Raw genomic sequence first — 13,096 nt, 5'->3', positions numbered from 1 at the left:
CTTCAGCAAACATAAAATATGAGAATGGTTCCATAAATTTCGGGCCTGACTAACGTTTAGAGGTGATAGAAGAAAACAACTGTGTCACTTTTCAACATAATCTTCCTTTAGTTCAACACACTTTTCATATCTTTGAATTAACATTTCTATGTCCTTGAAAAAATAGTCTATATTTTTGTCTACATGGTCTAAAACAGCATCTTTTACCTCATTGTAAAATTTGTTGAAAGTTTCTAGGATGAAATTTGCAAAATTTCATCCTAGAAACTTCCAACTTCATCCTAGACGGTCTTTCTTCAGTTTCGAGAAGAGGTAGTCACTGGGCTGGGTGCTAGAACTGGGCTGTAGGGTGGGTGCTCAATCTCCTGGAAGCTACAGTCCTTCACTGAAGCCTTTTCATACAGCTATTGTTGCAAAGGCTTCAGTGAGGGACTGTAGCTTCCAGGAGATTGGAGCATTGTTGTGAAGCAGGTGAATACCATGACTCAGCATTCCTTGTCTCTTCTCCTTTACGGCATCGTGCAGTTTGTGCAGGAGTGAAGCATAATATTCTGCATTCACAGTGGTATTTCTTTCCTTGAAGTCAATCAAGAGAATTCCCCGGCAATCCCAAAAGATTGTTGCTATGAATCTTCTTGGTGGACTAAGTGACCTAGGCTTTTATCAGCAGTGCTTTGCCTGGTTTGCACCACTCAATGGATTCCCTTTTGGAAAGAAGATCATAATAAAGGACCATGTTTTCATCCCAGGTGACAATGGCTTCCAGCACTTCATTCTGATTCCCTTGGCAAAGCTCTAAAAACTTGTGGGAACAGGTCACATGATGCTCCTTCTGAATTGAAGAGAGAAGTCAGAGCACCTACCTTGCACTGACATTCGTCATGTGAAGCTTTTCATGAATGATGCAAAAGACAGTTGTTATAGAAAGCCCCAAACTTCCTGAGATTTCTTTGAGCTTCAGTCGTCGGTCATTGAGCAGTTCCTCCTCAACAAGAGAGACATTTTCCTCAGTCATCACTTCCACAGGCTGACCATCATGAGGATGGTCAGCCTGTGGAAGTGAAACTGACCAGCCCATTCCTTCATGGTGGAATATGAAAGAGAAGCTTCCCCATAAACATCATCCAATTGCTGTTTGATAACACTTGGAGAAAACCCTTCGTTAGTGAAAAACTTTATTACAGAGTGGTACTCAATTTTTAATATTAAGGCCACTTAGCATGCCACGTGTTAGTCAAACGAGTGCTTCTAACTGAATGATGCAGGTAGAGTTGAAACTCATACACTAACCTCCCAATGGATGGTGCTATCTCTCATGCATGGTGGTTTTAAATTGGTGAATTTCATTTGTCAGGCCAGAAACTTTTGGAACCTACATTGTACATTCTACATGTTTAACTCCTTCTCACAGAGTGAAAAAAAAAAAAAAAAAAAAGCTTTTGTCTTTTCACAAAATAGATATGATAGCCTTGAAGGCAGTGAAGCAAACCCATCTTATTAAAAAAAGAAGCCAGTTTCGAAGGTAATCACAGTACGATTGTGATGGATTTTATTGCTCTGGATGAATTAAAGAAAATTGCACATGAAAAAAAAGAAGCCAATGTGGAGAGACTATGGTCACACAGAAAGTTGTTCTTTTTGGCCTTTTTTGTGAGAGGGATCTCCCTCTCACAAAACAGGCATACCAGCTCTGGAGGGTGGCAAAGAAAACTTTGCCATGTTAAAAATAAACATCTAATAGGGATGACAGGGATTTTCCCTTCAATATAAAATACATACTGGCTTAAGGGAAAAAATCATCAGGCTAAAAGAGCCCATTTTTGAAGCTAATGTAAACACACGGTGATTGCATTTTTTTTTCTATTTATCACTTCTAGTTCACGGGGTGCTTAAGGGTCAAAGCTGTATAACTGACAGGAGACCCCCACATAGCCTTTAAAGGAATGCGTAGAACCGACCAGGGCTTCTAACCTAATGTCCAATCCTCACTTTCTCGTGGTAAACCCTGTTGGGTATCTACCTGGATAATGAACGAACGAGGATGGGCTGGCAATTTGGAATTTAGCCGACCAAATTGTATTCTTATTGGGTTAAACCAATATAGAAAATGATGGTACAAGATGACAAAATTTCATGCCGACTGGTGCGTCGCCCGGTTAAACAAGTCCCCCGTTGTTTTTGCCAGGGAACCAGGGCAAACAGCGAAAAGTCAGCTACTGGAACAAATCTGAGAGCACAGCCCAACTCAACATCACCAGAGTTAAAGATCGGAACTTTCAACATAAGAAGCCTGAATGGCAAAGAAATAGAGCTAGATGAGGAATTAGAAAAGTACTAGATCGACATAATAGGGGTGACTGAAACAAAAAAGACAAAAACTGGTGAGATCTTTCTAAACAAAAAATACAAAATGTTACATTCAGGAAAGGACAATCAAGGAAAAGAAGGAGTAGCCACAGTATTCAATACAAAATAAGAGGCTAATCTTCTTGAATGGCAGGCAGTCTCATGTAGAGTGATGTGGGCAAATATCAGAATGGGGAATTGGACAATGAGACTTATTTGAGCCTATGGCCCCACAGAAGGGGTTCTACTAAGGTAGAAGTGGAGGAATTTTTTGATGCTTTAGAAAAAACAACTGACACAATGAAAAAGGAAAAGTTGGTCCTTGTTGGGGATCTAAATAGCAGAGTGGGAAATGATTGTCAGACATACAAAAATATTTTGGGAAAATTTCGAGAAAAGAGCAAAGCTAATAATAATGGCAAATACCTGTTGGATTTCTGCTCAGGTCATGGACTGGTTATTACTAACACCAAATTCCAACATAAAAATGTGCACAAATTCACATGGAGAGAAGAGGCTAGGAATAAGAAAAGTCTCTTGACTATGTTATTGTTGATAGTGATGTTTTCTCCCTGGTGCAGGACACCAGAGTGTACAGAGGATCTGAAATTGGAAGCAATCACCATTTAGTCTTGAGCAGGATAACATTGAATTTCATATCGAAAAGAATAACATGTAAGAAAGTTTTAAAGCGAATAAAAGTTGAGCAGCTCTCAGATGTGAACTGTAGACTAAAATACACAAAGATTATTGAAAAAAAATGGGAGTTTGAGAAAACAGGAACCAAACTTGGAGATTCAATGGCAAGCCTTGAAGAAAACTCTGATTGATTCAGCGAGAGAGGCATGTGGGGAGGTTGTCTGCAAGGATAGAAAAATCAGAACTCAATGGTGGACACAGGAAGTTAAAGAGGCAGTGAAGGAAAAGAAGAAAGCCTATCAAAAGTTCCTGGCAAATAAGTCAGCTTGTGCTCTTAGAGAATACAGAGACAAATGCAAGAATGCTAAACACTGTGTAAAACTAGCTAAACAAAAGTCATGGAAGAACTTTGGCAAGAATATAGAAAATAAATATCAAGAAGGTGGCAAAATATTCTGGAGGTTGTTGAAGAAGTTTAGGAATGGAGGAAAGAGTGCTGTAGAGTAAGAGATGATAAAGGTGACATGAAAACGGGAGAAAAAAGATATCCTTGAAGTATGGAGTAATTACTTCAAAAAATTGCTAAATGAAACAAGCAGTGATAGCACAGTGGTAAAAAACACACAACAAGCATACAGTCAGGAATACACATTCATACTTGAAGTAGAAAAAGCCATTAAAGGCTTGAAATATGGAAAGGCAGCAGGAGTAGATGATATTCAACCAGAAATGCTGAAATATGGTGGTATAAAAGTCTTACAGTGGCAGCACTGCATAGTTCAGAAAGCCTGGACAGAGAGATGAATTCCCGATGATTGCAGTAGAGCTCTAATAGTACCCATATATTAAAAGGGAAATAAAACAGAATGTGAGAATTACAGAGGTATTTCCCTACTGAGTGTTCCTCGCAAGATCTATGCAAGCATACTTGAGAAATGGTTGAGAAGAATTGTGGAAGAAAAGCTTGGTGAAGAACAAGCTGGATTCAGGCCAAATAGAGGCTGTCAGGATCAGATCTTAATATACGACAAATAGTTGAGAAAGCATGGAAATATAAGAAAGATCTGTATTTAAGTTTTGTCAATCTGGAAAAGGCATATGACAAGGTGCCAAGAGAGAAGCTATTCAATACGCTACAGTTATATGGTGTCAAGGGGCATTATATCAAGCAATACTTAGTCTGCATTTGAGTTGTAAGTCAGCAGTTAGAATTGAAGGAAGTACAGGAAGATGGTTTAATGTTAAATCTGGTGTGAGACAACGATGTACTTTATCCCCTCTGTTATTCATTATCTATATGGATCACATTATGAAGGAAAGTGATATTAAACATTATATCAGAATTAGAGATGTTAATGTCAGCTCTTTTCTTTATGCAGACGATTTTATACTTCTAAATAAATCTGCTAGAAGTTTGCAAAAGTTCCTGACTAAATTGAATAACCATTGTAATAGATATGGTATGAAGGTGAGCATTAAAAAGACAAAGACAATGAAAATAGGTAGAATTGTTGAAAATGTCAACTGTGTTGTGTTGTGAATGGGGAACCTGTGGAACAAGTAAAACATTTCACCTACTTAGGCACGATTTTTACTGAAGATAGTAAATTAAAAATGGAAATAGACAACAGAATCAACAAAGCTGGTAATGTAGGAAGTCAATTGAATAAATTCATATGGAATAAGAGAGAAATTAGTCGGAACACTAAATTAGCTGTATACAAGACAGTGTTCAAATCAGTTTTAACTTATGGATCTGAGAGCTGGGTCAGAAGTAAAACACTTGACCAAAGACTAGAGACCACAGATATGAGAGTCCTGAGAAAGATTAGAGGCATGAACAGATGGAATCAATGGCAATGTCATATTAAAAACAAAGATATTAGGAAAGAATTTGACATCGTCAGCATCCAGGAATGCGTTAGCAGAGCTAATCTCAGGTGGTATGGTCACTTAAACAGAATGGGCGAGGAAAGATTAGCAAAACAAGTGTTCTCTGCCAGGCTGGCAGGAAAACGACCCAGAGGAAGACCAAGATATAGGTAGACTGATACGGTACAATGTGCCTTAGACGATAGAAATATAAGATCTGATAATGATAACATTGGATTCTTGACAAGTAATAGACTGATTTGGAGGAAAATTGTAGATAGGAAGTTAGTAATGATGTAAATTTTTCATGCAGTACTATCATATCCTGTACATCCCTTGAGGGTACATGTCAGGAATTTGATGATGATGACTTCTAGTTCACCCATCTACTCCATTATATGCAGAATAAATTCACTAACACGATATACAACATTCCACCTCTGCATTCCAGTGAATACAGAGATTACGCTATGAATCAGAATGATAGTAACATACTGTGATGGTTTATAATTATGGATATGAATTAAATACTACACACGAATAAAACATAAAATATATAGCAATAGTGGAAGAAAATATGTCTAAGCCTATACAAAATCAGCAAAAAACAGATCTAACTCAAAAGATTTCAACATGATAATCCTGAAGGCAGTAGAACAAAACCACCATACCAAAAAAAGAAGCTATTTTTGAAGGCAACACAATCATATTGTGATTATCCAGAGAATATCCACATTGAAGTAAAGAAAATCAAACACTAAAAACTGTTTACCATTTGCATGTGGTCAAAGATAAGAGGAATATTTATAATGGCTTTTAAAAAGGTGGGGTGGAAGCCAACCACTCTAGCAGAGAATGAGAGGGTTTTTTTTTGATGTTGATCATTGCATAACTATGAAATAAAGGATATATATATTTGTATGATTGTATGTTTCTTATCAATGAGTATTTATTTCTTCCAACTGTAAAAGTTCTCCTTCTGGCATATTTTATGAAACAAACATTTTGATATATACAAAAAGAAAGCATCAACAGAAATAATATTTTTGTGAAGAAAACAGACCTGTGCTGCTACAGCTGCTTGCTTCTGTTGCTGTTGCAATTGTTGTTGCCTTTTCAGCAACTGGGCTACTTCAGCTTCTGTCATTCCTCTTGCTTGTTTCACTACAGCTTGCTGTTGCTGCTGGGCTGCTCTTTGCTGTGCAGCTGCAGCTGCAGCAACAGCTGCTACACTGGCAGTCAGAGGAGAGTTCACACTAACAGCTACTTTTGTTCCTACAGCTTGAGGAGATTGCTGTTGTTGCTGTTGGGCTGCTACCTGAAGACGTTTCAGCTGCTGTTGCTGCTGCTGTTGTTTCAGTTGCTGTTCCTAACCAAGAGATAAATTTTAGAATATAAACAACTTTTTTCAACAATATGCGCAATGAGTTATCCATGCTTTCACTCTCTCTCTCTATATATATATATTCTCTACTTGATGTTTTAAAGAAAAACTACATCAAACTAGACAAAGAAAGTTTTTTCCGACAAAGTAAATTAAAAAAATTTATGCAAAATCAAGCAAAGTAAAGTAAATTATACTTGACAAGAAATTCTATTCTTGTTTAATTCTTTACCCACATGTAAGCAAACAATCTGTATGTGAAGTACTGTCATGACTAGGCAACTTGTATATAGAGGCTGTTGACTTCACATCATTTGCCTCAGTATCCCATAATGCAAACATTCTTCTTTTTGGATATGTATATTGCTATGCATTAAGGGAAGAGTCACTACCCAGACTGATTTCGAAGTTTACTGAGGTCTCATCAGAGGAGAAGGAAGCCAGAATCAAGAAGATACCAAGGTTAACCTGTTCACTGTTCTGGAACAATGGATTGATTGGACCTGTGGTCCTTTATTCTTTTGCCAGGATAGGAAGGGAAAGCGTGGTGGTGGAGTACTGCTTATGATAAGTGAGGACTTGTGTCCTCTAAGAGTGGAGGCTTTGGAAGGCAGTGACAATAATGATTTTGAAAGCATATGGTGTGAGGTAGAGGTGGGCAAGACAGGATATTTAGTTGGGTGTTGCTACAGACCAAGGAGCACAGAGGGTGGGGACCAGGAGATGTTTAGACAGTTGAGTGTGGCAAGTGCAAGAAGAATGATTGTTATGGGAGATTTTAACTACAGCAGTATAAATTGGGGAGAGGAAGATGCATGTAGCAATAAGAGAATGTAATTTCTAGAATTCTTGAGGGACAAATGTCTTAGGCAACATGTAATAGAGGGAACAAGAGGTTCAAGAGTTTTGGATTTGGTCATAGAATCAGAAGAATTGATAATAACTGAGATGACATCTCTCTCACAGTTGGAGAGAGTGACCATATGGTTTGACTTGAAAGATGATTAGACTTGAAGGAGTATCAAATCGACGGGAACGTATGTGGAATTATAAGACAGGCGATTATAATAGTCTTAGACGTCAACTTGGGGAAGTTTCATGGAGGGAGGAATATGAGAAAGGATTGGCCCTAAGATCCAAAGAAACTCCTAGGGAATTTTTTAGCTATGTGGCCAGTAGGAGGAGAAATGACTGTGGAAGAATGACATTGTATGATAAAAATGAGAATAGAGTGACTGATGCAGAGGACACAGTGGAATTGTTCAATAAACATTTTATTGGTGTATTTCATCCTGGAGGAGTAAATTTTAATATTAAAGGGATAGGGCAGGTTTAGAGGTGCAGGAGAAGAACATGTTCCAAATACTGAGTACTCTGGATGTCAGTAAAGCTGTGGGACTGGATGGTATTTCACCACGAGTTTTGAGAGAATGTGCTATGGAACTGACAGCTCCATTGACCTGGTTTTTCAATGAAAGTCTGGCTACAGGAAAGGTGCCCAGGGAATGGAAGGAAGGTAAGATAGTGCCATTGCATAAGGGTGGTAGCAGACTGGAAGTGTCTAATTATAGGCCAGTTTGTGTCATCTGTAGTTGTTAAGATCTTGGAGAAATTAGTTAGGGACCGTATACAACATTGGGCAGATGAGGGTAATGTTATCTGTCAGAGTCAACATGGATTTGTGAGGTGGGGCACTCTTGTTTTAGTAATATGCTAGCCTTTTATAATAAAGTTACAAGAGCAGTAGATGAGGGAAAGGCATATACTGCCATTTTCTTGGATTTAGCAAAGGCATCTGTCAGGGTGTCACATGATAAGCCGATATTTAAGTTGCAGCGCATGGGTCTGGATGTCAGATTGGTCAACTGGATTCAGGATTGGCTCTCCGATAGGTATCAGAGAGTTGTGTATGGTGGGGCAGTTGAAAGGAAGAAGAGGGTTACAAGTGAGGTCCCACAGGGCTCAGTGTTGGGACCTATATTGTTTAACCTTTATATCAATGACATTGTCAGTGGATTCCAGGGGGATATTCAGTTGTTTGCAGATGATGTGAAGCTGGGCATGGTTATTAGTAATAGTGCAGATGTGGCAGCCCTGCAAGAGGATTTGAATAAGCTAGACTATGGAAAACTGAATGGGGGTGTCAGTTTAATGCAGCAAAATGTAAGGTCTTGAGGTTTGGGACACATCTATGGGATGCTGCATGCTCTATGGGAGGAGCTATACTGGAGGAAGTAGGGGGAGACAAGAGATCTGGGGTTGATGATTGATAGAAACCTGAAATTTAGGAGACATATTGCAAAGGAGGTGAAGGTAACACATAGGATTGCTGCAATAATGAGAAGGCCACTGACCTGCAGAGATAAAAGAGTTATCATTCCATTGTATAAGACTCTGATCAGACCACACTTAGACTATTGTTCTCAGATTTGGTCCCCAGGATTTGAAGGGGATAAATTAACTGTGGAAAGGTACAAAGGTGGATAACAAAGATGGTTTCAGGGCTGTACAATGTTAGTTATGAGGATTAGTTGAGGAAATGTGGACTGCAGAGTTTGGTGGATAGAAGGAGAGGTCGTATGATTGAGACTTTTAAACTGTTGAGAGGTGGTTGCAGGGTTGACACTGGGGAGTTCTTTTGCTTGGTTGAACGGCGGGGAAGGAGTGATGACAAGGGGCCATCCCTGTAAGTTACGAAAGGAAACTGTGAGCAAGAGGGTGAGGAGTGGTTTCTTTATATGGAAGGTGGTTGAACCATGAATGCATTGCCTGATAGAGTGGTGAGAGTGAGAACAATCAATGAGTTTAAGGAGTGGTATGATAGACTTTGTGTTTCATAGGAGAGACCTCCCACGATTAGTCTTGATAGACTTTGTGTTTCTTAGGAAGGACCTCCCGCGATGAGTCTTTTGACTCCATGGAGGCCTAAATAATAATAATAATAAATATTTGCAAAGTAATTGCTGGATTAAGGTTGATTATTGAACACTTAGCTCATCTACTGTGGGCTAATGACAACTAGTAAGGATTTTTTTTAAAAAAACTTGATCTGTTTGGTATGGTTTTTGGACTATTTGTCCTGAGATATCTGTTTGTTGTAGTCTACAGCACTAGGTTTATATCAGAATGGATTTAAGATATTATTGTGCCATTTTGGGCTTTTGGCAGTGGGTTTAAAAAGTTACTTGTTCTGTATGGTTCTAGGATGTTTGTATTTTGCAAGGTCATGCTCACTGTAACCTGCTACTTGGTGAATTAACAAGTTAGGGTAGATAGCAGCATTTGCAAAGAATTTTGCAGTTCTTTCATGTCGGTGCAGGTGTACAATTCTCATAAACCATGGTGCATTGAACTCTACTGATAAACATTTGTTAATCAGTAGTGTTTAATGGATTATCTATAGTTTGTTAACATTTTGAATCTGCTGTGACTCCACACAGGTGAGGTAGACATCTGAACTGGCCTAATCAGCATCCTGTTAAAAGTAGTTTAAGCAGTACCTTCGACAGGGTATAGCATAGAGGCAGCCTGCCTCACAGCACGGCTTAATAAGGGCGCTTGTTCAGCCATATTATGGTAGGTGTCGTCGCTACGCTAACAATTCATAGCAAGTGTGCAGAAAGAAGTTTTTCCAAGCTTGAACTGATTAAAAATTATTTGTGAAAAGCAATCACAAAAGAAAGATTGGTTGGGCTAGCCATTATATCAATAGAGGCGGACATCGCTGATAATTTAAATTTAGAAGAGCTAAACAGTTTTATTGTGTGATATCCCCGTAGAGCAAACATTTAATTAATATTATTATGTAATTGTTTTCCATTATTGTTTCTCTTGTAATAAAAACAAAATAGCAATTGGAGATTTTCTTATATTTTTGTCTTACAATCCATCAGGGGCGATATTTAATTGTTTGCCTCAGGGAGCAATCTAATCTGGCGACGGTCCTGAGTTAAGTTCCATGCTTACCAGCCATGAAGTTGGAGTAATGGGTATAGCTGTCCCATTGCCTTATTTGCTTTTGAGCAGACATGATTGACATAAGTTGTATCCTAAGTATTTGGGTACTGGTTGAGGGTGTCAAACATGACCACTTTACCCTGAGGGGACACTCATATTCTTGTGAATAGCACTGCAGCACTCTTGTCTGCATTAACATCAATTTGCCATTTTTTGAATCATTGTTCTAGTTCTGAGACTGCAATAGGGCCATCAATTGTGAGTGGGATGTCAGCCACACAGATGGCCAAGAGCAGAGGTGTTAGCAGGAAGTCCTGGTGGCAATACCTGCTGTCATTTTGCATTCAGATGATCTCATTCCATGCAGTCTCATTCAGTGATCGCTGAGGTAGGATCTAGTAAGTTTAAACAGTCCTAGTGGAAATTTAGATACCAATGTTGAATTAATGCAGAAGTCATATATTATTCATATATAAATAGAAAAAGGTGTGTCACCTAACTAAAATACCATGGATCAGAGTTAGTTGTAGAAAGTTTTTTTTTCATTTGGTTACAAAGTAAATTACACTTAACAAGAAATTATATTCTGGTTTAATTCTTTACCCAAGTGTAAGCAAACAAAGTTTGAGCATGAAATATCTTCACAACTATGCTACTTGTATATAGGTTTAGCAATAGGTTTAGCTTTAGCAAAAGTACTCCAAAAAAGAAGACTTTTAAAGTTTCAGCAGGAAAGAAAGGGTGTGAGAGGCAGTACATTATAGGCTAGAGGCTAATACAGCAAATATATAATCAATTATATTTGCTGTAGCTTAGGGAAATGGTTGAAAAGGAAAATGCAGATGATTTGCATCAGAAGATTAGCTCAAGGAGTGTAGAGCAAATAATTATTACAGGGAATTTCAATCCACTACAGGAGCAGAGACTGAAAGGAGAAAAGGACATATCCACACACACAAGCACATAGTCCCTAAGTTGCTAGTTGTTGCACTGTGGTTGAGAAGAGACATATGATATTGTCTCTAATGAAGCAGTAAATTATAAACAGGCCACTGTGTGTGCGTGCATGCAGGGTGCTTGTCTTTTTTTCTTATTTGTAGCATCATATATGGCAGTTCTTACCAACTACTCTCAACTTAAACATATGGAAAACCTTCATCTGCAGACAGTCAATTCAATGGCCAAGAACACCCAACCAAAGCCGACAGTGGCAAAATTGTAAGACTCAAGGTCTTCCTGTATCTCTCCTGTGTGCACGTGTTTAATATCATTGTATTAATCTCTGATGATGCCAGTTTTACTTCAGTGAAATATAGGAATGAGTAATTAAATATTTTTAATTATCAAATCTATGTTGTTAATTTCCTGAAACAATATATGATGCTGGAGAATCAACGTATAAGCCTAAACACCAGGATTACTTATTTGTACTTTGAAAACAATTTAAATATAATTATAATAATATGATTTGAACTGCTGTACTCACTGTTTGGAATCAACCTCACCTGCATTCTTTGATGCCTAAGTAAGGCAGTTTGTCTATAAGCTTGCTGTAGTTGACTTTGAGTGACACTGCGGGCAGCTGCAGCTTGTGTAGTGACAGTACCCCCTATGGAAACAACAACGACAATTGTGTCATAAGTGTGAAGATCAAAAATCATAGTAGTTTTATTACTATGATTTTTGATCTTATAGTTTTCCTAAAACAAATTAGAGCTGAATAAAGGGAATAGTTTTTAAAATTCTGATGGAGTAAAAGTTCAGTTTCCACACATTTCAGAAGAAAGACAGATTTTTCTATATGTTAGGTAATAAATATAATTGTACTAAAATAAAGGTATATGTTTTCATAACAGTAATCTAAGTGAAAAGATTTTTTTCTACTACATTTTAATAACCCATAAATAATACCATTAATAACAAACTGTGGCTATTGCAATATATGCTATATCAAATGCTACATATGAGACTGAATATCATCCAACATCAATTCAAACATTACACATTAGTGAGAAATGTATATCTGCATTTACAAGAGATAGCATATATTAAGAGATGAAAAGGAAACTAAGTTTATTGATTCAGACATGTGTTAGAACTTATTGGGTTAACATACGAATGTATGTCTGCAATATTTGAAGTGTGCAAAACAAATCAACAATGAATCCCCCTACTGTCATCATCAAATACCTGATATGTACTCTCATTGGATGTACAAGATGCTATATAGAAATATATGATAAATGAAGTTTACATTATAACTTTCTATCAACAATTTTCTTCCAAATTAATCTTATTTGTCAAGTTTCTAATATGGTCACACATAACATTTCGGTCTTCTAAGGCACCTAAATGCATTGATCTACCTAGATCTTGGTTGTCCACTGGGTCTTTTTTCACACTATCCTGACATCAAACACCTGCTTTGACAGCTTTACCTTTGTCCTGTTTATTTATTATTATTATTATCAGAAACTTCGAGGAAGTCAAGGATTCATACCATCTCTTAAACTCATTCACACTAGATACATTCATCACTTCAACAGGCCAATTGTTCCACTCACTCACTGCTCAGTAAGAGAAATCTGGCTCTCATCCCTTTCTTAACTGAGATTAGCATGAGATTTGAGAGTGTTGCTAGAGACAGTGATATTTCCAGTGAACTATTACAGGAAAATTATTACAAAGAGGATTCTTAGAGGAGTTGAATGTGTTTTTAATTTTATAGGTGGTTTAAAAATGGCATTAAGATTGTAAAGGTGTAGAATTCGATTTATTTTATCTGATAACACTTTAATGTATGGGATAGCTGTGGTTTTGCTGTAATCTATATTATTTGCATTTTTTGGTGAAGTTTTATGAAAAATTTTGTTGATGGTATTTTTGCTATAGCCATTG

At 37.6% G+C, this 13,096-nt stretch overlaps 1 protein-coding gene across 1 annotated transcript in view; it reads right to left on the bottom strand.

Annotated features, from left to right (window-relative positions):
* The window catches only part of LOC150108900 (chromatin remodeling protein domino-like), a 731,915-nt gene that overhangs the window by 63,028 nt on the left and 655,791 nt on the right, over positions 1-13,096 (bottom strand). Inside the window, exons 42-43 of the mRNA XM_090410792.1 lie at positions 11,704-11,807; positions 5,921-6,226 (exon numbers count right to left, since the gene is read on the bottom strand). Of these exons, the coding sequence (XP_090266918.1) occupies positions 5,921-6,226; positions 11,704-11,807 (410 nt within the window). The remainder of the gene's footprint in view (positions 1-5,920; positions 6,227-11,703; positions 11,808-13,096) is intronic.

Source organism: Typopeltis vanoorti, chromosome 2 (assembly GCF_054136105.1).
Source record: "Typopeltis vanoorti isolate ZY-2024b chromosome 2, IOZ_Tvanoo_1.0, whole genome shotgun sequence".
Taxonomy (NCBI): domain Eukaryota; kingdom Metazoa; phylum Arthropoda; class Arachnida; order Uropygi; family Thelyphonidae; genus Typopeltis; species Typopeltis vanoorti.
The sequence above is the reverse complement of the archived record's forward strand: the minus strand, read 5'-3'. Positions and strand labels throughout refer to the sequence as shown.